The sequence below is a fragment of the Thunnus thynnus genome, chromosome 22 (genome assembly GCF_963924715.1).
Source record: "Thunnus thynnus chromosome 22, fThuThy2.1, whole genome shotgun sequence".
Taxonomy (NCBI): domain Eukaryota; kingdom Metazoa; phylum Chordata; class Actinopteri; order Scombriformes; family Scombridae; genus Thunnus; species Thunnus thynnus.
The window spans coordinates 23,448,339-23,472,339 of record NC_089538.1 but is presented as its reverse complement, the minus strand read 5'-3'; the positions used below and the strand labels follow the sequence as shown (position 1 = coordinate 23,472,339).

The following is a 24,001-nucleotide window of genomic DNA, read 5'->3' as shown; positions in this document are numbered from 1 at the left end:
ATCCTCCTGTATCACTCTGGAGAGTTTGAGTGAAAAGTTTATGGAGACAGATGCTCTGCCTTTGTAATTGCCATGGCTTATGTGAGCTCCTTTTTTGATAGTGTAAATAGGATCAGCACCTTTACTCCACCACCATATATCTTTCTCACTGATATTGAACTTTAGGAGACATGGGAGAGTGATGTTTCTGCCAAGCACAAATTCTACTGGCAAATCTTCTGAGAAATGACACTTTGGCTGGTTACCTGTAATAAAGAGCAAAAGGGACAGTAATTTACTGTCATCAAAAGCAGACCACAGCCATGTCAGTGTAGAGTGTTGACTTTTTTATCTGGTCTGAATACAAATGCCCCCTTTGCTGCCTTTTTACTTGCCTTACTGTATAAAGTGCTTCTAACTCATTTGCCTTGGGTCAGCTCACTGGCTCAGATCCTCTCTATGTCCATGGGTTCACTACTGTGCCTGCATACTTCATTTATTTCACATCAGCACAGCAAACTTCTGGACTGGACTTTTTTCTTCAACAAACCACTTTTTCCCCCTGTTGTGATCATTCCTCCTGTTCATATTGACCATTAGAAGATCCCTTCATAATGCACTTACAATGTAAGTGATAGGGGACAAAATCCACAGTCCTCCTTCTGTGCAAAAATGTATTTAAAAGTTTATCTGAAGCTAATATGAAGCTTCAGCGTCCAAATGAGTCAAACCAAGTAGATATCTTTCAACGTTACAGTCTTTTTTAGTGCCAAAGTCCCTCTTTTTGTTACTATACTTCCACCGCAGCTCAACAGAATGTAATTAAAAATTTATGTAGAAGCCATGAATGGATTCATTGTGAATTTAGAATAAATTGTAAATTGGTAATTTTGTGATGGTTTATATTTTGCGTTATTTTGGTTTATTTATTATTGCACAATCTCGGTGATTGATAATCAGGTCCCATGGATATGGGCGGTGATATCCTATAGTCAGTATAAGCACCTGTTCACCTGCATGGCCTGCTGGTAAAAAAGAGGGAGAGGGTGAGTGGGTGGCCATATTTTTTGTTGACCGCTGTGATTATTTTGAGTATATTTTGTGCACGTTATAAGTTGATCATTTTAATTAATAAAAGTTATTAAACATATTTTTTGATCTTAGCGAATCTTTTTGGTAGCATTTCAGACAATCAGCAATCAAGGCCCGACCTCAGCCTCTCAGCGACTTTAACTTTGTTTCCAGTAGTCGCTACAGTTTATTTAAACATAATATGAGGCTTCAGCAGTCAGAGGTAGACAAATCAAGTGGATATCTTTCAAAGTTACTGTCTTTTTTGGGCAGAATATGCAGCGGTGGCAAATTTCCATATCGTTGTTGAGTGGTAACCAGTTTGATTCACAATGATTCATTTGATTCCGACTGAGCCGTCACATACAGCCTATAGTTGCGAAATAATTATTTCCTTCTACGAAATGATCTCAGATACGTTTTTGTCACATTAAACATTGAAAATAAACAGCTTCCTTCTTTCACCGACCAGCCTCCTGCTGTGATACTGACCCACTGAATTTCACGTCAAAGGTGGAGTTCATTTACTAAAAAAGAGGGCTGCTCATTTAAATTTATTATCATTTACACTTCTCTGTAGGCTACTTTCACTTTCACTCTGCCTTTTAAAAAGTTGTAAAGGAATTGCAATAACAATTATATATTTTTCAAAAGATTTTGAAATGCTTTACCTGCACAGGCAGCAAGAGCCAGAAGAGGGAACAATTTGGTCCAAATGGTTTTCATCATGAAATCAGTTTTAGCGACGCTCGAGTAACTTACAGTTTTAAATGATTACAGTCGATTCAACGTCTGTTTCACTCGCTCAGGCAACGCCTATACTGAAACAACAGTTCCTGTTCATTTGCCTTGGGTCAGCTTGTTTTATCATCAGATAACATTTACCTGCCGTAAAACAGGAAGAGTACACATATGCAGTGATTCATTAATTAGTGATTATATGAGAAGATAAACCACAAGTTAAAGCACTGATAAGAAAAGAAAAAAGAAAAAGACGATGGACTGTTAAGTTGAAGAAAAGAGATATGTATTATTTTATAGGATTGGTTAAATTAAAGCTAAGTTAAATTTGAACATACTTCACTTAAAATAAACAAGCTATCCTATTTAACATAATCGTTGGTTGTTTTTAACCATCTGTAATATACAGCCTAAATATACAGTAAAACACCCCTGACTGAAATTACTTGTGTGTGTTGTTCTGTGTTTGATAACTTACTAATAAGTTAATACCTGCAAAAAAGCCATTAAACTTACTTGCTACAATTCCGGTACTGTACCTTGATTTATTACCATGTAGTCTGCTCCCGGTTGTGGTTTCTCCAACACACCAGCAGATGGCGTTCCTCACCAAGACTTTTAAAAAAAAAAAAAAAAAAAAAAAGAATCAGAACAAATCATTCATCCTTCAGTAGAGCTGAAACGTTACAAAACCTTGAAACAAACTGCTGATTCTGACCCTGATTAAAAACACAGAGTTTGGTGAGTTTGGAACTAAAGAGGATGAGTTATATTGTGAAATTATCTTTTGATAAACTCAAGGGAGCCACTTTTTTTTAATGCAACAGAAACAACAGAAACCCAAGATACCCAATGAGATGACACACTGGCCTAATTCAACTGCCTGACTAAGACAGATGAGGAGACCTCAGTTTTAAATCAAGGTCTTTTAATTGATACCAATATATGTAATTAATCTCTGCTATATTAAAGGATTGTCAGGTTGGGGTGGCACGAATGGACCCAAATGCAGAGACCAGAATGCAGAGTTGACAAAAATCTCCTTTAATCTTGAAATGATCAAGAACACAAGACAAACAGAACCGAACAGAACTAGCAGAACAAAACCAACTAGAAAATTTAATTTCTGTAGAAATTACGTGTGATTGCTGAAAGCTGATTTAGATTGCATTACTGGATGCTGAACACTACTGAAAAATCTACTAAGATTAAAATTAGCACTGAGTGGAATTGAACCTATACACTCAAGTTTATAAAAATAGACATGCTATGCACTGAGCTAATTTGTCACACAGCTCAGCTGGTCAGATTTTTCTGTTTAGACTTTCCATTTTATGAAATATATGCGTTGTAATTTTTCAGACAAAGTTTTCTTGAGTATTATGTGTGCACGCCAGTATCTGATGTTGTTTTTGTATGTATTGTTGTGTGTGTGTGTGTGTGTGTGTGTGTTTCTGAGATGAAGGTAATTTTGAATTGTAAATGAAACCTGAAGGTTCAAGGTGACTAACAGTTTAAAACAGAGAAAGAGAGAGGTTTTATCACATTTTGCAGTATTAATCAGCAGACTGACAGCAGCTGTGTGGAACTGCATTTTTTCACCTTTAACTCTACTGAGTTCTGCCCTATGCAGGGTTTGAACTCACAGTCTTTTGATCTAAAAGGAGTTCAGAAGTGACATGATCTTAAACCACTAAACTACTCAGAGATGCTATGTAGCATAGGAAAACATGTCTTTAAAATACATATCAATCCAAATCTCAGGTAATAATGTTAATGCAAACTATAGTCAAATTGAATTATGGTACATGATAGAGATGTAAAGCAACTTTGTACATGAGAGCAATATTATGTGGAGCACTGCAGTGAGCAGGTACCAAACACACAACCTTGTCACCTAAGGTGAAGCTGACCAGGAGAACAGCGTTCTAAACCACTGAGCCAAAAGACATTCACAAAAATGAGATGAAAAAATCTAAATGTATATGTCTCAAACTTGAAGCCCAGAGATTTGTACATCATTAGTGAAAGCAAGACTAGCTTAACATGAGAATGAATGGTATGTGTAAAAAGTGTTTGAAGGAATAGAGAATCTGTAAGTTAGAGGAACAGGGGAACGAGTGAGAGGAGACACACATCTTGCAGACTGTATAGCAGTCAATGAGAGCAAGGCAGGGACTCTCTATCAATTAAGGTTTAGATCTCAAAAACTGTAAGTCCTATGTGAAATGTATTTACATTTGGAGAGAGAGGAGGCTTGTGGCAACATACTGAGGCAAGATATATGCTCGAGGAGTTAAAATTGTGGGAGTGAGAGCTGTTTAAAAAATCTTTTCTGGTCTAGAAATATCTGTGCTCTCCACTGTGCCCGCTCACATGACACACTGGTGAGACCTGACAATGTCTGTAAAACCACTGACTTTTGGCTTAAATTGCTGAAAAACTATAAAAGATATCACTAAACAATCTGATAACTTTGAAAATTCAAAGTTTTGTGAACATTTTATAGTTCAAATGGCGTCTGTAGGATAAAACAGCAGTTGAGTTTCAAATTGACAAAGGTTCCAACTCAGTTAAGCGGTTCGTCCCAAAGACTGCCATTATAAATTTTAATGTTTTAAAAAATTATATAAAATCACTGAGATATGTTACATTTCAGAAAAATACAAGCACACATCTGCTGAATGAGCTGCACAGATTGACAGTTGAATGGTTTTTATAGCACAAAGTATGCAGCAGTTGAAAAGGACCAAAAAACGTACGGAAGAAGAAATAAGAATAAAGAGTGAGAAGAACAAAGTGTGATTGCTGAAAGTAATCACACAATGATCCAACAAAGACTGAACAGAAAACTAGGACTTAAAAAGTAACTGAACTAACAAGGAGATGAAGTGCAGGTGGGGAGATGGGAGGAGAACTCAGGAAAGGGGAGTGAACAGACAGGTAGCCGATTGGATGGGGAAACACAGGGAGAAGGGCAGGGCTGATGAGGCTAATGCAAGGCAGGTGTGGAGGAGTACATGAAAACTCAAGGGAAACAGAGCAACAGAAAACCAAAACCCAGAAAATACAATAAACTTAAGCAAACAACACTATAAATTAACTAATAATGCAGTCCTCTAAATCATAAGCAAAACCACATGACCAGAATGACTGACAACAGAGGTGAAACACAGGAAACTCTAAAGAACACAAAAAGTCCATTCAGGATGTGACAGAACCCCTCCCCTTAAGGGACAGATACCAGACATCCCACAAACACCACCATGGACGGATGGCCCTCGGAAGACAGGGGGAGGAGGAGGTCAAAGCCAGAATGCAGGAAACCAAGAAGGCCAAACTGAGGAAGGTGGCCAGGGCATGGGGAACCAGGAAGGTGGCGGACAGAAGCAGAGTCAGGAAGTTCAGGGGAACAGCCCGGGGGCCGGACAGAGGCAGAGCCAGGAGCCCCAGGCCCGGGGGCTGAACAGACAAACAGAAAAAGGTCACAGACAAGCAGCCTGAGGGCAGGGGCAACGGCTGAAGCTGCTCTGGAGGGCGACCAGGGTGCAGGACAGAGGGCAGAAGTCACTCAGGAGGGCAACCAGGGAGCAGGAGAGACGGCAGAAGTCACTTGGGAGGGCAACCAGACATGAGAAGCTGCTCTGGTGGGCGGGCTGCAGGCCAGTAGCAAAGGTGGAGCCCCTCTGGAGGCTTGGCAGGGGGCCGGCGGCGAAGGCAGAACCCCTCTGGAGGCCGGGCAGGGGGCGGTGAAGGTGGAGTCCCTCTGGAGGCCAACAGTGAAGGCTGGGCTCCTCAGGAGGCCGACGGCAATGGCTGGGCTCCTCAGGAGGACGACAGCAAAGGCTGGGCCCCTCAGGGGGCGAAGCCACTGCAGATGCTGCTGCAGACTCTGGGGACGAAGCCACTTGGGATGCTGCAGGCTCGGGAGGCAAATTCACTGGGGATGCTGCAGGCTTGGGAGGCAATGCCACTGGGGATGTTGCAGGCTCGGAAGGCTTTGCCACTGTGGATCCAGGAGGTGGAGACCTGGCCCTCCTGGGAAAGCCAAAACCACAGGGATCCAGGAGCCAGAGGAAACATCTGCACAGGAACCCAATGACCAGGGATTCCATGACTTCAGGTAGACAGGGACAGGATGATTGTAGCTCAGGAACTGGGGACTGGTGTAGTTCAGGAACTGAGGATTGCTGCAGTGGCCCAACAGGAACAGAGGATTGCTGCGGCGGCCCAGCAGGAACGGGGAGTTGCTGCACTTCAGCCAAGATGGGGAGTTGCTGCACTTCAGCCAAGATGGGGAGTTACTGCACACCAGCAGGAACAGGAGGTTGCTGCATGCCAGCAGGAACAGGAGGTTGCTGCACACCAACAGGAACAGCAGGTTGCTTAGGCTGGTACAAGAGCTGAGAGCTGGGAACCAGGAGCTCAGTCTTGGTGACACTGGGGAGCAGAGGCTCTGAGGTGCTGGGGAGCGGAGGAGTAGCCCTGGACCGGACAGGCCTGGTGGCAAGGCAATCCAAGGAGCAGTGTTGTTGTCTGCCTTGATGACCAGAGTTCTGGTTGAAGCTCCGAGGACCACCCAGAGCCAGGTGGGTACCCAGGTAAGGGTTTTGGGCTCAAGCTGGCTCAGGACCGACAGGCTGCAGGCTCACAACTCCAAGCCTAACTGACTGGGGAGTGGGCTGGTTGCAAGCAGTCCAGGATGGAGACTGAAGACTAACAGGCCAGTGGCTAGCATGCTGCAGGTTAGCTGGCTCCTTGCTTGCAGTCTAAATTGCCAGAAGTACTCAAGCAGAGTCATCTGAGCTGGAAAGACAATTGTAGAAGGAACAGCATGCAGGTCTGTTTCAGCTGGGTCCACGGCTGGTTGGATCATTCTGTCAGGCTGGGATAGCAGTAATGGACCCAAATGCAGGGACCGGAATGCAGAGTTGACGAAAATCTCCTTTAATCTTGAAATGGTCAGACAAACAGAACAAGGCAAACAGAACTAGCAGAACAAAACAAATGATCCAACAATGACTGAACAGAAAACTAGGACTGAAAAAGTAACTTAACTAACAAGGAGATGAGGTGCAGATTGGGAGATGGGTGGAGAACTCAGGAGAGGGGAGTGAACAGACAGGAAGCAGGGCAGGGCTGATGAGGCTAACACAGGGCAGGTGTGTGGAAAACAGGGCAGGGCAGGGCTAATGAGTCCAAATGCAGGGCAGGTGTGGAGGAGTACATGAAAACACAAGGGAAGCACAGAGAAACAGAAAACCAAAACCTAGAAAATACAATAAACTTAAGCACACTAACTAATAATGCAGTCCTCTAAACCCACCACGCAAATCATAAGCAAAACCATATGAACAACTGACAACAGAAGTGAAACACAGGAAACTCTAAAGGGCACAAAAAGTCCATTCAGGATGTGACAAGGACAGGTTAATAATTTTTCACATCTGTCTTAATGCAACAGTCAGGCGTCCATATTAACACTGAAAGAGGTTTTCCTCGCCGTAATCATTCCTCTTGTTCACAATGGCTATTTAAAGATCCCCTTCAAATGTGCTCTCAATGTAAGTGATGGGGACCAAAATCCACAGTGTGTGTTTTTAGCATCAAATTTCCTCTTTGTGTTTCCTCAGACAGTGTTTCCTGTTGAGCTGCAGTGGAAGTGTAGTAACAAAAAGAGGGACTTTGGCACTAAAAAACTGTAATGTTAACAATAAATCCTCCATGCAAGCAAAAGGTAGACACAGAGTTCCACAATGTTCTGTGCTTGGACCAATAGTATTCACCTTATATATGCTTCCTTTAGGTAATATTATTCGGAAACACTCCATAAATTTTCATTGTTATGCAGATGATATTTATTAATGAAGCCAGATGAAAAAAGAAATTCCAAGCATGCCTTAAGGACATAAAAACCTGGATGACCTGCAATTTTCTACTACTAAACTCAGACAAAACTGAAGTTATTGTGCTTGGCCCTAAAAACCTATTTATTTATTTATTTACTTGTTTATTTTTCTTTTCTTTAGATGCATGGAGTAATTGATCCTTGGAGATTTAAAAATCCCACAACTAGGCAGTATACATTTTTTTCACCTGCCCCTCAATCCTACTCTTGGATAGACTTTTTTCTCCTAGATAAAAATCTGCTCCCTATGTTGACATCTAGCGGGTGTGGGGATATCATCTTATCAGATCATAGTCCAGTGGAGATGTCATTACAATTCCCAGAAATTAAACCTGCATATCACTTATGGAGACTTAATCCGCTATTGCTAAATAATGAAGATTTTTTCTCCTTTATATCTAACCAAATAGACTTTTTTTGAAGACTAATCAGACATCTAGCACAACCAAGTGCAACTTATGGGAAACTATGAAGGATTATTTGAGGGGGTAAGTGATATCATACAGTACTGGTATGACCAAAAGGAGGATGAAGCATACTAATGTGCTAATTTCTTTGATAAGTGAGATTGATTTTTAAAAAAACATGCAATCAAGCCATCTACTGACCTCTATAGGGAGAGAAAAATTACAAAATGAAAATTACAAACTGAATTGAATTTGTTAACTACTGAGATGGCTGAAGAGTTACACTTAAGATCTCAGCAAAAGCATTATGAACATGAGGAACGAGCTAGCAAGCTACTATCTCATCAACTTAGACAATCTGAAGCTGCTGGATTTATATCGGAAATTGAAACTACTGAAGGAGGGACAACTATTGTCCAGGGAGCAATCAATGTTCAATTTAAGACATTTTATAGAGTTCTTTATTCATCTGAAGCTGGCGACAAAATTAAAATAGACCCATTTTTTTAAATGATTGAAATGCCCACTCTTGATGCTGATGACAAACAAGAGTTAGATAAGGCTATATCAACAGCTGAAATAGAACAGGCAATTAAAAAAATGAAAAAGTGGACAAATAATTTCCAATCAATAAAAAGGCTTGATTACTTTCATATGAGACCTATCCATTTCAAGTGACTAAAGACAGTTCTACTTATCTGGAGGTCTCAGTCACTCCCAAGTATAGGGATTTATTTAAACATAACTTTAAGCCTGCATTGGAGAGAGCTAAATCTTATTCGCTGGTCCACACTTCCCATATAACTGGCTGGGAGAGTAAATTCTGTTAAGATGGCAATTATGCCAAGATTCTTGTTTTTGTTTCAAACATTTCCTATTTTCATTTCAAAATTTTTAATATTTTAAGTAGCTTGACAAATGTATAATTACTTTCATTTGGAATAAGTGTATTCCCAGGATAAGGAAAGCTTTTCTACAATGTAATTAAGAAGGCAGAAGCTCGGCATTTCCAGATTTTATTTACTACTACTGATCAGCCAACATTCACAGGATAACCTATTGGGTCTCTGTGTACTGTGAGGGAGACAGTCCAGTTTGGAGTCACATGGAGCAATATTTTAGTAACCCTGTGTCGTTAGCCTCTTTAGTATGCACTCCACTTCCATTAAAGTGGTCTGGATTACAGGGTAACGTCATTATAAAAGGCTCGTTGAAAATATGGAGCCAATTTCGGAATGATTTTGGATTCAAGCAGTCCCTGACCTCCATGCCAATCATGGTTAATTCATTATTCGCTCCATCACTCATGGACACAGCGTTCCAGTTGTGGTTTAGAGGGGGGTTGAAATGTGTGAACAACCTGTTCAAGGATCATAAGTTTATTTCTTTTGATGGACTGGTAAGGGAGTATGGTATTCCACAATCACATTTTTTCAGATATATGCAAGTCCACCATTTTGTAAAAGAAAATTTCACTTCTTTTCCATCCCAGCCACCAGGTGGCTGGTTGGAGGAATGTAAAAATTTAGATCTATCGGAAAGAGCAGGTATTTCTAGAATATATGATACACTCTTTTCAGCAACCTCATAATCTCTTACACTCTTTGAAGGATTTATGGGAAAGAGACTTTGGTGGGGAGATTCCTGATGATGATGATCTTTGGCAACACTCAAGTGAGAAAATACATTCCACCTCTATCTGTGTTAAGCATGGCTTACTACAGTTTAAGGTCTTACACAGACCCCATCTTTCCAGCACCACTGTAAGGAATCTGGGACTTATCTTTGATCAGGATATGTCCTTTAACTCCTACATAAAACATAGCTCAAAGACTGCCTTTTTTCACCTACGTAATATTACAAAAATCAAGCACATCCTGCCTCAAAAAGATGCAGAAAAAATAGTCCACGCATTTGTTACTTCTAGGCTGGATTATTGCAATTCCTTATTATGAGGCTGCCCTAACAAGTCTCTTAAGACTCTCCAGCTGGTCCAGAATGCAGCTTCATGTGTACCGACAAAAACTAAAAAAAGAGATCATATTTCTCCCATTTTGGCTTCACTGCACTGGCTTCCTGTAAAATCCAGAATAGAATTAAAAATCACTACAAGGCCCTTAATGGTCAGGCACCATCATATCTTGAAGAGCTCATAATACCGTATTATCCCACTAGAACACTGCGCTCCCAGAATGCAGCTTACCGGTGGTTCCTACAGTATTTAAAAGTAGAATGGGAGGCAGAGCCTTCAGCTATCAGGCTGCTCTCCTGTGGAACCATCTTCCAGATTCGGTCCAGGGGGCAGACACCTTAAAACTTAAAACTTTCCTTTTTGATAAAGCTTATAGTTAGGGCCGACCAGGCTCGCCTTGGATCAGCCCTTAATTATGCTGCTATAGACCTAGACTGCCACGGGACTTTCCATGATGCACTGAGCTCCTCTCTTCTCCTCCTCCTCCTCCTCTCCATCTATATACATTCATGTACCATAAATGCATGTTACTAACTTGGCTTCTTCCTTGGAGATTTATGTCCTTTCTCATCTCACAGGAATCAAAGTCTTCTCCAGCTATTATAGTTACTAGTCATATCTCTATGTTTATTATCGTTGTTATTATGTTTCTCTGTGTCTCTCCCCCACTCTTCCCCTCCCTCTTTCTTTCTCTCTCAACCCAACCGGTCAAGGCAGATGGCCGCCCACCAAGAGTCCAGTTCTGCTTGAGGTTTCTTCCAGTTAAAGGGGAGCTTTTCCTTACCACTGTCGCCAAGTGCTGCTCATGGGGGAATTGTTGGGTCTCTCTTAATATAAGAGTATGGCCTAGACCTGCTCTATGTGAAAAGTGCCCTGAGATGACTTTGAGTGAGTGATTTAGCACTATATCAATAAAATTGAATTGAATTAGATTGAATTGAATTAACGTTGAAAGATATCGACTTGGTTTGACTCATTTGGACGCTGAAGCTTCATATTAGCTTCAGATAAACTTTTAAATATATTTTTGTACAGAAGGAGGACTGTGGATTTTGTCCTCCATCACTTACATTGTAAGTGCATTATGAAGGGATCTTCTAATGGTCAGTATGAACAGGAGGAATGATTACAGCAAGAAAAACATGTTTACATGTTCATTTGGGCTCCTGACTGTTGTTTTAAGAAAATTTAGAAAAAATTGTGAACCCGTTCTTTAAGGTGGAACACTATCAAGTTGAAATATCTACATGACCACATGCATGTGGACACCTAAACATTACAGCAATATGTGATATTTGAACATTACATTCTTAAACTATGTTCATGAATCTGTTGCCTCCACTCTGTTGTTTTCAGACTTTCCTCCAGATGGTGGGGTCTGGCTGCAGGAATTTGCTCCCATTCAGCCACAAGAACATCAGTGAGGTCCAACGCTGATGTTGGGTGATCAGGTCTTGTTCACAGTTCATCCCAAAAGTGCTGGATGGGGTTGAGTTCAGGACTATGTGCAAGTTCTTCAACTGGGGAAAGCATTTCTTTATGGAGCTGGCTTTGTGCATGGGGGAATTATCATGTTGAAACAAGAAAGATACAAACACAAACTGTTGCCATAAAGATGGAAGGACACAATAATGTGTGCTGCAGCGTTAAAAACAAATTCCTCCTCATTACAGATCAACTGAGTCACTGCCTCAGTTTACAAAGCTTTTTAAAAAAACACCTGTACAGACTGGCATTTATATAATATTCTTGTCTTTTCAAATGTTTTAATGTTGTTTCTTTTTATATTTTATCTCTCTGACCACTGTTTTACTGTATTTTCTGTGTATGATGTTCTTTTAATTTTTTCTTATATTTTATTGTATTTTGTGAAGCCTTGTAAACCTTGTAACTCCGGTTTTGAAATTCATTATAGAAATAAAGTTTATTATTATCATTATTGTTATTACACTTTCAGACAAGAAGGCCTTCAGGTCTGCCTCAGAACAAGAGTCGGCTGAATCTGCACCAGAGATGACTTTCAGGTTGAGGGCAACAAACTACACACTGTCTAGATGATGTTCATGTCTGACCACGGGACAAAGGACAAGTAGATCAGAGATGTGACTAGAAGAGGAGAACAGTAACAACAGAGATGCAATTGAGTTTTCAGGGTTTATTTAACCCACCACCAGAAAAAAACCCAAACAAACAAAAAAAACAAAACACCAAAATAAAGGCAGCAGCATTCAGGACCATAAAACATTGTAGGTAACAAATGTGGGCTGTTACAGTAAACTCCTAAAATGAAAAGGTAGATCAGTCCTAACTGTAAACACACAGGTTTTAGTCTAAGAGGAATTTTTAATTTGTGTCATTAAGACTCCCTCAGCAGTCAATCAGTTGCTCTTCAAATCTCAGTTTTCTTTTTTTCTATCCATCTCTTTAGTGTTCTGTCTCTCTCCTTCTCTCTCGCTCACTGTAGTTTTGTGAATGTGTCTTAAGATGAGATACTTTGACAGTTAGCTTATATAACAGATCCTGAGTGCTCCTGCAGTTCAACAGGCCAGTAGCTACAGAAACAAACTTACTACTAATAAAAAAATACAAAATAATACAAGATAATGAATACAAGATAGATACAGATAAAAATAAAATTGCAAACAGAACACCCCACCACCACAAAAGTGTCAAAATTTAAAAAACATTTTTAGAAATGCAGTATATTGCACACATTTTTGTAGTTCCTCATAAACTACAATTTGCTATCCCTTCACAGTAAAAAAAAACAAAAAACAAAACAGCAACAGGTGGGACAATGTCATTATACCAAGTAACGTTCCAATTTTGTCAATGAAGTCTCGAGTCGAGTCCTAAACAAGTCATTCTGTGGTCTTCATCCAATTTATTGTCATTTTATGTTGCTATCTGTTTTTTGTTGGCCACAACAGAGTTGTTGTATCTTTCCCTCACACTTTCACAACATTATTTGCTGCTGTGGATTATAAAGTCAGGAGAATGAAGAGGGGTTTGGGGACAAGGCACACAATTACCACTGGCCACAAGCCAAATGCTCATAAAATATGCAAGTAGCTGGAAGATTTGCTTCACTCACCAGTAAAAAAAACAACAACGGTAATCTTTTGAGTAGCTGGTAAAATTTGAACATTCACTAGCCATTTGGCCAGAGGACAACAAAGTTAATTTAATTTAGTTTTGCACCCTGACTGAGCATTTGTGCACTTTTTTGAAAACTCTATTTTAAATATTTGCGCTTTTGGAGAGTTATTCAGTTAGTCAGTCAAGTTAATTCAAGTCAAAGTGAGTCAAAAGTCATTTGTGTTCAAGTCAAAGTCGGGTCTTTGATTTTTTTCAAGTCGAGTCTAAAGTCATCAGATTCATGGAATGAGTGTGATTCAAGTCATGTGACTCATGTCCACACCTCTGCTATAAAATAAACTTTCAAAGGTCAGTGCAAAAAAAATCTTTTACTGCCTCTAAAACCAGGACCTGTTTTCATCAAATGGATTTTATCACTGAACAATGAGGCAGATGTTTGGTTGTTCATTTACCATCGTGTCTGATTGACTCTTCTTATGCAAACATAGATGTGATTAATCATCACGTGATCACTTGGGAGCAGTTTGTGAAGGTTACTACAATGTTTCATTGCAAATAAAAGTGTGTTGCCTGATAAATGATTTTCGTTCCCCTAAATATTTGATGAATACAGGCCCTTGGGAATGATATTTGCCCTTTCAATGCATTTCATGAAATTTTAGAGACAGAGAGAAGAAAGAAGAGACAGAGCAGAATTACACTGCTTCACATTTCATCAGTAAATAAATGTATTTAAATTTTATAAATATGAATATTCTATAAACATAACTTTTTAAAATATTTTTAAAATTGCTTAAAATAACATTCAAAATTAGGTTCCAACATGTTGCCTAAAATAAAAAAAGTATTTGTTTGAAAAGCTACAATGTCCTGGTTACTCAGGATAACCGACAGAACTCACTGCAACAGTATAGTGACTATTTATGTTATGTCTTAACATCTTTTAAGGTGCTCAGTCTGTGACATTGTGCGAGACTAGCAAATGCTTCCTGTGTGCATAACAAGCTGCCCTCTCCAGCACTGGGATCTAGGAGTGCCAGATACCTGTTTGCAGGTAAAGCCTCATGAACTACTCTCAGCATCACATCTTCACAGGCAAAAATCAAGCAAATTGCTCAAAAAATCTCCAGCAGTGGGCAAAACAGGAATTTAGTGAGAGGCAAAACTTGATTACTGGTTTGTTTGTTTTTTTGTTTCTTCTCTTTGTAGCATCTGGGACCTGCTGAACTGGGTAAAAAAAAGCCAGAATGCTGCCTACTCCACCAGTCTTAACAACTGTCAATAAAACAAAAAAGAAAGAAGAAGTGCAGTTTCACCAGCTGTGTTGCACTCAGAGAGGTTCTCCAACACCTCTGAAACAACAGTCAGTACTTTCCAGCTCCATGGTCTCACCACACATTTGAGTTTATAAATACCACTTTATGTGTGGTAAATGATGTATGCCTGGTTTCTTTGCGTACCCAGCAGCAACGACCACGTCCTGAATTAGAAGTACCTTTAAATGAAATACCACTGACATCCACTAGCTGCTCCAACTGATTCTCACTCAAAAAGCCTAAACTTCTCTGAGTCAATCATTGTTTTCAATGACTCATTATGGTCTCAATCTCTAAAAACAGGCCCTCTAATCAGTGTGCCGGTGGTCATTTTGGAAATTATTGCTCCATTAATAAGATTTGATGACTTATAGTAGCTTTGATGTCTGCTGTGTGGACGTTGACTGACTGCTGTGATTGACAGTTGGCTCACCTGCTGCTCTCCTCAGCTCCAGGACTCACACTGAGTCAGACTATTGTTGGAATATTTCACTCAGTTTAATGTTACTTGATTACGATTCCTGCTCTGTTAGTACAGTTTAGTTTCAGCTTCAAACCGGCTCCAATGAAAACGAGTGACGTCACTCCACAAGTCTGTCTTCATCTACTAAAACAATTGTTCAATTACATAAATCTGCTGACTGTAAGTAGTGGCCTTTAGGTAGTGGTTTCACAAAACCTAAATCATTTTGTACTGAAAATGAGGTAAAAATGTGGTAAACAACTGAAAATAATCCATTTTTTTCTGGAACAACTGAGGAGTTACAGTACATACCACCTCTTGGGGAGGTGGTTGTGTCATTCACTGCTGGCAACTGGATACTGGATTGGTTGTTTGGCAGCTCTGTTAAATTTGCAATGACACAGAGGAGCATTAAATTAGTTGGGAAGGACTGATAAAGACATACACACAAAAATCTGTTCTTTGATCATAAAAAACACAAAAGTGGTATACAACACAACTGTGAAGAATTTTAAGACACTTTTTTTTCCTTTTTCTTTTCAATGCATTTTCAGACCTGTGTTGTTTCTTTACGCTCACCTTTAAGAGCAAATTAATAAATCATTGAAATTTTGGGCTTAAATATTCAAGTGCAGGGCCCATTCAAAACATGCCTGATCAGAATGGGCTGATTACTTGGCCTCTGGTATTGCTGCTTGCAGCTTTCTCAAGAATTGCTCTTCCAAACAACTTCTCATTTGACACTGCACTTCCTTCATGAGCAATACACCTGCCAAGTGTGAAGTCAATCAGATGAATGTTTGTCAAGAAAATCAACGGACAGACAGACAGACACTAGTTAGATGTCAGAATACATGCTGTCATCACCTGGAGTTCAGTTACTCTCTTTGCAATACACATAAATGAGTATTGTAATGTCATTATTCTCTTCTGTTAGTCTTTATTAATTACGTAATTTAGCAGAAACAGAACCAGTGTTTTAATGTCAGGTTGTACTGTTCCAGGGTAGTTTCTCACATAGTTTCTCAAGTTGATTTCTCATTTTGCAATAAAGCTCTTCAGTTCTCATTGCTTGACTAATAAATAAAGTGCTGCTGAGACTTTTAGACCCAGTAATAATTTCTGCCAGCACCTCCATGGCTTCTTTCCCCTGCACTGTTTTGGTAGATTTAATTTTTTGTTGTTAACTGTACATATATATCCTGATCAACTTCTGTGTACAGTCTATCATTATCATCCACACAAAAACGATGAAAGTGTACCCCAATAACAATATCTACATAACCAAAGACATTAAACAAACAATGAACCTAAGGAAATTAGCTTTAAAAACAAGGACATAGTTGAGCTGCAAAGAAGAGACAAGAAATTGGGCAAACTCAAAAAGGGAAAGGATGCACAAGAGACAACTCAAGGAGGCATTCAAGGCTGGCAAACACAAAATAACGTAGGAGACCATGAAAAACATGACAGGCATGACAATGAAACACTACAAGTTATTTGTGAATAATGATGAGTTGGCCTCTGCAAACATACATAACACCTTTTTCACCAGGTTTGAAACCACTGGGAGCTCTGAAAGATGCAGGGAGGTGCTGGGGTCAGTAACTGTGGGGTCTGAACATAGAGAGGAAATCTCAGTGGGTCAGGTGGCCTACATCTGTCATCACCTCAATGCATGTAGGTCCACTGGCCCTGACCACATCAGTGCCTCTAATCTGAGGACATACAGTGAGGAACTAGCCCCAGTGTGGCAGCCCATTTTCTAGCATTCACTGCACACACACACTGTCCTCACAGCCGGGAAAACAACTTCCTAAAAAAAACATGTCCCAAGGAGTGCAAGACTTTCAACCTGTGGCCTTAACCTCTGCCTTGATGAAGTCATTCTGTCATATGCTCTCTCAGTCTATTTTTTTTAGAGACTCAGCCGTCAATGACTGCCAATGGCTGTCATTGATGGTGTACAACGGGTTCGCCCATCAGTCCAACCCTACTTTCATTAATGAATTCACTTGCCATGTATGGGCGCCTTCATACAAGCAATATTTCGCTCGTTTAATACAAAAAATATGCAATTGTGCCAGACATTCACATTGGAAAATTGCTTCCGTGTTGCTCATGTGCGGACTGTGTATGCACAGCAGTGTGTCTCCCACTGGCCCCATCCGCACGTTTCCGCTTTTTTTTTTTAACTCTTTCTTTATTGATATTCCGTATAAAACAATTACAATTTCCTCTTTCAAAAAATGATCATAGGCTATACAAAATATCAAAACATTTATATTGCCGTTTGCAGAAGTAAAGAGAAGAAAACAAACAAATTCTGAGCTAGGGGGACTTAAAGTTCACATAAAGATTTTAAACAAAATTCAGGTATTAAGTCTTTCTAGCTCTTGGATTAGAGGAAAATCTAATGAATATGAAATTTAGCCAAAAAATTTAAAGATTTGTAATATTGAATTATCTTTTGGTATTTCAAACAGTACAGATTCCAGTTTGAAATCAGGTGGTGTGATGATGTCTTTTTGAAAAATCAATATTATGGATTTATTAGGAAACACTCCATAAATTTTCATTGTTACGCAGATGACACCCAATTATATTTATCAGTGAAGCCAGATGAACCCAATCAGTTAAACAAACTCCAAACATGCCTTAACGACATAAAGACCTGGATGACCTGTAATTTTCTACTACTAAATTCAGATAAAACTGAAGTTATTGTGCTTGGCCCTAAACACCTTAGAAACACATTATCTAATGATATAGCTACTCTGGATGGCATTACGCTGGCCTCCAGCACCACCGTAAGGAATCTGGGAGTTATCTTTGATCAGGATATGTCCTTTAACTCCCACATAAATCAAATCTCAAGGACTGCCTTTTTTCACTTACGTAATATCACGAAAATCAGGCACATCCTGTCCCTAAAAGATGCAGAAAAACTAGTTCACGCATTTGTTACTTCTAGGCTGGATTATTGCAATTCCTTATTATCAGGCTGCCCTAACAAGTCTCTAAAGACTCTCCAGCTGGTCCAGAATGCAGCTGCACATGTACTGACTAAAACTAGAAAAAGAGATCACATTTCTCCCATTTTAGCTTCACTACATTGGCTTCCTGTAAAATCTAGAATAGAATTTAAAATCCTTCTCCTAACTTACAAAGCCCTGAATGGTCAGGCACCATCATATCTTGAAGAGTTCATAATACCGTATTATCCCACTAGAACACTGCGCTCCCAGTATGCAGGCTTACTGGTGGTCCCTACAGTCTTTAAAAGTAGAATGGGAGGCAGAGCCTTCAGCTATCAGGCTCCTCTTCTATGGAACCATCTACCGGATTCAGTCCGGGGTGCAGACACCCTCTCTATGTTTAAGAGTAGGCTTAAAACTTTCCTTTTTGATAAGGCTTATAGTTAGGGCCGACCAGGCTCGCCTTGGATCAGCCCTTAGTTATGCTGCTATAGGCCTAGACTGCTGGGGGACTTCCCATGATGCACTGAGCTCCTCTCTCCTCCTCCTCCTCTCCATCTGTATGCATTCATGTAACATCAATGCATGTCACTAACTTTGCTTCTTCCCCGGAGTTTTTTGTGCTTTCTCATCTCACAGGAAAACCTGAGTCCCGGGCCGAACCTTCGCGATCCTTCACAGTCCTAATGGCATCTTTCCCTGGCTATTGCTGCTTGTGCTTGTTGTTGTTGTTGTTGTGATTGTTTTTCTTCTGTCCCCCCCCCCCCCCTTTCCCTCTCTCTTTCTCTCTCTCAACCCAACCGGTCAAAGCAGATGGCCGCCCACCAAGAGCCGGGGTCTGCTTGAGGTTTCTACCCGTTAAAGGGGAGTTTTTCCTTACCGCTGTCGCCAAGTGCTTGCTCATGGGGGAATTGTTGGGTCTCTGTATATTAAAGAGTACGGTCTTGACCTGCTCTATGTGAAAGGTGCCTTGAGATGACTTTTGTTGTGATATGGCGCTATATAAATAAAAATTGATTGATTGATTGATTGATTGAGGAGAGTGCATTGGAGTAAGAGATGGTAAAAACTGATGATTAACACTTGGTTGTTGCCTAAATAGCCTAACCTACATATATAGTGCTGTGAAAAAGTATTTGCCCCCTCCATATTTCTTCTATTTATATCTCATACTAAATTGTTTCAGATCTTCAAACAAAACTGAACAGAAAAAACAAAGGCAACCTGAGTTAACACAAAATACAGCAACACCAACATGGCTTGTGTTAAAAAGTATTTGCCCCTGTAGTTATTAAGTCCACTAATCTATCAAATTTCATTGATAACTGGGTTCAGCAGGACTAAACACACCCAGGTCTGATTACTGCCAGCCCTGTTCAATCTACACATCAGTTAAATAGAACTTTTTCAGTAACTGAAATGGCTAAAAGGTCTGATCAAGCAGCACATTATGCCATGATTAAAGAAAATTCCAGAAGAAATGAGGAAGAAGGTTGATTGAAATATATCAGTCTGTGAAAGGTTACAAAGCCATTTCTAAGGCTCTGGGACTCCAAAGAACCACAGTGACAACCATATTCTCCAAATGGAGAAAACCTGGCACAGTAGTGGTCCTTCCGAGGAATGGTTGACTTTACAAAATTCCTCCAAGAGCACCGCAACAACTCATCCAGGAAGTCACAAAAGCAGAGGACGACAACCAAGGAATTGCCGGCCTCTCTCAACTCAATAGAAGTCAGTGTTGATGACTTTGCTGTTAGAAAGACACTGACCAAAAATGGCATCCATGGGAGTGGCCCTGTTAAAACCACCGTTAACCCAGTGGAACATAAAGGTTCATCTCAGTTTTGTCAAAATGCACCTTGATGACCCTCAAACCTTTTGGAAGAATGTTGTATAGACAGATGAGTCAAAAGTGGAACTGTTTGGAAGACGGGTCCCATTACATCTGGTGTAAACCAACACAGTGTGACAGTGGTACTAGTGTGATGGTGTGGTGATGCCTCACTGCTTCATCCTGAGAGATAATGTCCAGGCATTAATCAATGACTTGAAGCTTAAGCACAACAGGGCTGTGCAGCAAGGCAATGATCCAAAAAATAAGACCAAGTTCACCTCTGAATGACTCAAATTAAACAAAATTTAGGTTTTGGAGTGGACAAGTCAATGTCCTGACCTTAATCAGGTGGTTCATGCTTGAAAACCCTCCAATGTGGCTAAATAAAAGCAGTTCTGCAAAGAAGAGTGGGCCAAATTTCCATCACAGCAATGTGAAAGACTGATCTCCAGTTATCGGAAGAATTTGGTTGTAGTTGTTTCTGCTAAAAGTGGCACAACCAGCAATCAAGATTAGTGGGCAATTACTTTTTTTGGGAGGGGGTAAATTTTTTGCTTCAGTAAATAGAATTATGTTTTAAAAACTGTATTTTGTTTTTGCTGAGGTTGCCTTTGTTTTATGTTAAATTTTATTTGAAGATAAGAAACAATGTAGTATGAGATATATATATATATATATATACAGTATATAGGTATCCAATTGTCATGAGAGTGCAGGTTGAACACAGAGTTGTTTGGCAGAAACCGGAAACCAGAAACCCCATTCACATGTGGTCACTTCACATGTGAGTCAGATGATGAGACTGTGAGCAACTGAAACCAACTGCTAAGTTTGCAGGGGTTTGGTTTCCGGTGTGAGCTTAGATTGCGTCTAGACAATTGGCTGAAAGGGCTTTAGAAGAAAATAGACAGCATCGAGACCAGATGGAGACCATGTCACTCTGCCTGTTGATTTGTGAGAAACTTTACCTTTTTTTCAAATAATTCCTCTGCAGCTCTGTTTATCCACTAGTAGCCTTTTCTTTGAATTCTAACACTTTCAAACTCCTAGTGAAGTTGTGATTTGCAGCACAGAGAGAAAACATGCATTTGACAGATGATACTCATCTGTCAAATGCTATGACTGAAAATGTCTTTTACCAACCTGGGAAGATTTTTGGCTTTGATCTCCAGCTAAAACTTTTCTACAAATCATAGTTTGCTTGCAAATGTATACACTTTAAAGGCAAATGTCTCTCGCTTTGAGACCAATTCCAAGTTGAAAATAGGCAAATTTCAATAATTGTCTGGTAAAATGGAGAAATGTGCTTTGGCAAGTGTGCTCCCTCTCTTATTTTAATGTTTTAATATGGTAATTGCTTGGTAATATAGTTTGAGACTAATTGAAAGATTGCACAACTGTATTGTTGTTATTAAGGACTTTCATGTCAGTTTCATAAATTCACTTTTCACAGCTTTCGCTTAAAAAGACATTTGCATTGAATGTTATTTTGCTGAATTGTCTAGAATCAGTGTTCTCTCTGGCGATATAGATATTGCACTTTGTTTTACCACCAGGAAATTACTGAGAGGTCACGGGTAACTTAGTGAAAGTTTAAAAATACTTTGAGCCTTTTGAAACCAAAATTTAACGACCAATAAAAATGTTCATATCATGCCACAGGGTTGCTATTACAACTATTTTATGCTTTCTGTGATCAGCTGATGGCACAATCAACGTGTATGTGTCTGACAGAAGTAGCCCCAACCAGACCCCACCATGCCCATCAGAGAGAAATATTATTTATTTTAACAATTGAGCACATGCCTCTTAATCGTTTTCTGACTAAACTAAATATAAATGAAATTTATAATTAAATGATATGAAACATGCTATGATTGATGCCCCCCCGGTTGCTAGGTGGAGTATGTACTTTCCTACATAGTTAATCATTCCAAGTGCTCATTTCAGCTCTTTTAGGTCTGATATTACCTTGACCTTCTCTGGATCCGGCTGTACACCTCTCTCATCCACCACGTGTCCCAGGAAGTGTAGCTGGCGTTGTCTGAAGCACCAGTCGGTGCACTCCAACTCTTTTCACTAAGCCTAGTTCTATTGGCTGCCTCCGTTCCCAGCAAATTGTTTATTGTTGATCCTGTGACTATGATATACCTTTGTTTCAACTGTATACTGCCCCAAAGTAAAATGATCCCTCTTCATTTGTTTAATCTCAGACTTCAATGAGATAGCTCTTTATCACGTATTCCCACAGTACATCTGTCTCTGTTATTTTCGTTCCTTTTCTCCCTAAATTCACATTTCCCAGAGAGTTCATAGTGCACATATAAAGTTCTCAGTTTTCTCATCTGGTGTCTGTGTCCGCTGATGGAACTGGGTTCTCTTACAAATGACGTTCTTTTGTGATCCAAAGTACTCATCAAACTTTTTCAAGACAACATCAAATCTGTCCCTCTCTCTTGTAGTGAATGTGAATGATGTAATTACATTCTCAGCCCTGAGGCTATTTCATAGATTAATGTGCTCACCTGGATCTCTCTATCCTTCTCATTCATCTTTGTCACTGTGTGGAAACGCAGGAATTGTTGCTACCAAGTTGCCCATTCCCCTGGCTTGTCAAAGCTAAAGCTGTCCTGTGGATAGAGTCACAGTTTACCTACTGAAGGAGACTGTCTTGTGACATTAACATGATAAGAGAGGATTTGTACACCGTCACCAGTGTGACTCCCCCCCCCCAACTTTATTGAGCCAAGTTAATTCATTCAATACATGAAGTATTCATGTTCCAGGCATTATAAAAATTGTTGTAAATATACTTCACAGTATAAAAATAATACAAAAATAATGTAATTGTACAACAAATAACAAAATGTAGGGAAAAGTTTATACTGTTTTTTATTATGTAAATTGACTGAAAACTTGCCGTAAGATTTATATCATTAATGCAAAACGATTTTAAACATCAATTCAGTGACAAATTCAGAATATTCTACAACACCAGGCTAATCTTGTTGTGGGCTAATGAGTCTGGTGGACTCAGTTGATGAAGGACGTGGCATTTCTTCTTTCTCAACTCTTGCCTTGTTAAGATAACATATTAAAAAAAACTTTGTTTAGCCATCGTTGTAGCATTGATGTTACATCACCAGAAAAGCCAGCTAGCTGCAGGCAGCTCAGGAAGATCTGCGTGTCAGAACCAAAGCAACCAATTACAGTCCAGAGACTTTCTACAACTTGTTTCAACTGTTCCATTTTAATCAGAAGACAAATTCATTTATTTCTTCCTATATTTTTTATATATTTTTTATTGTTATAAAATGTATCTTGATCAAACTTGGCTGGGTGGGCCCATTACTGGCTTTAAGTGGTTGGAGGTTTCACAATGTGACAGCAGCAGGCTGGCTGGCACAGTTCTGACCACATCATGGTTGGAAACAGCACATGAGGTTTTCTGTTAATAAACAATCAAGACAGCATTTCAACCTGATGGTTTTAAAATAACGTGACATTTAATGTTTGAAACCACAGCAGCCACACTGATCATCCATCCTGACAGAACTCAGTTCTTTCAATATGAGGACTTCTCTCTGACCTGCGCAACGCCAGGGAACTCCAACGACTGGACAGTGAAGAGAAACACTTCTTCTGAGTCGTCTCTTCCATGTGAGGTCGGCTGGGGTGACGTAAATGGGTCCACTTGCACCATTGAGCATGTCTACACAGAAGACAGTGGACTGTACTGGTGTGAGTCTGAGCGTGGGGAGTGCAGCAACGTTATAAACATCATAGTGAGCAGTAAGTTTGAAATGCCAAATTTTCTTGCAGCTTGTGTGTGGAAGTTAAAACTTTAACATTCTGTCATAAACTCTGTATGCAACGTTAAGCCATGCTGTCATCTCTGCCCTACAAAGCTCAAACACATTCAAGTTAGTCAAAAATGATTTTGTCATGGTTTTTTTGCCATATAAAAAATGATAAACCACAGAAATGTACTCTGGCTTGGTAACATGTGGGCTACTGCTTGTTGAAAAACTATTAACTTAATTTAAAATTAGCAATGCTCCAATATGAACATATGTCCTGCATTGAAAATGTCACTTGTTAAAGTGTGAAGTAAAGAAAATGTACTAAAGTATCTAAAGTAAGCTACAAGTACTCATAATGCAGAACAACGACACCTTCTGTTCCTTTCTTTTAGTTTCAGTTTTTAATGTCAGTTGTTTTCATGTAAAA

At 39.7% G+C, this 24,001-nt stretch overlaps 2 protein-coding genes across 3 annotated transcripts in view; one reads left to right on the top strand and one right to left on the bottom strand.

Annotated features, from left to right (window-relative positions):
- The window catches only part of LOC137174193 (zinc finger protein 850-like), a 343,824-nt gene that overhangs the window by 244,317 nt on the left and 75,506 nt on the right, over positions 1-24,001 (bottom strand). The gene's annotated exons all lie outside the window — the stretch shown is intronic.
- LOC137174207 (Fc receptor-like protein 5) overlaps positions 1-24,001 on the top strand; it is a 48,886-nt gene that overhangs the window by 21,445 nt on the left and 3,440 nt on the right. The window contains exons 1-2 of one of the 2 annotated variants that reach the window (XM_067579380.1): positions 20,670-20,725; positions 23,297-23,563. The exons of the other annotated variant lie outside the window; for it this stretch is intronic. Coding sequence (XP_067435481.1) covers positions 20,695-20,725; positions 23,297-23,563 — 298 coding nt within the window. The 5' untranslated portion in view covers positions 20,670-20,694. Of the gene's footprint in view, positions 1-20,669; positions 20,726-23,296; positions 23,564-24,001 lie in introns of those variants that run through there. 2 annotated transcript variants of the gene reach the window in all.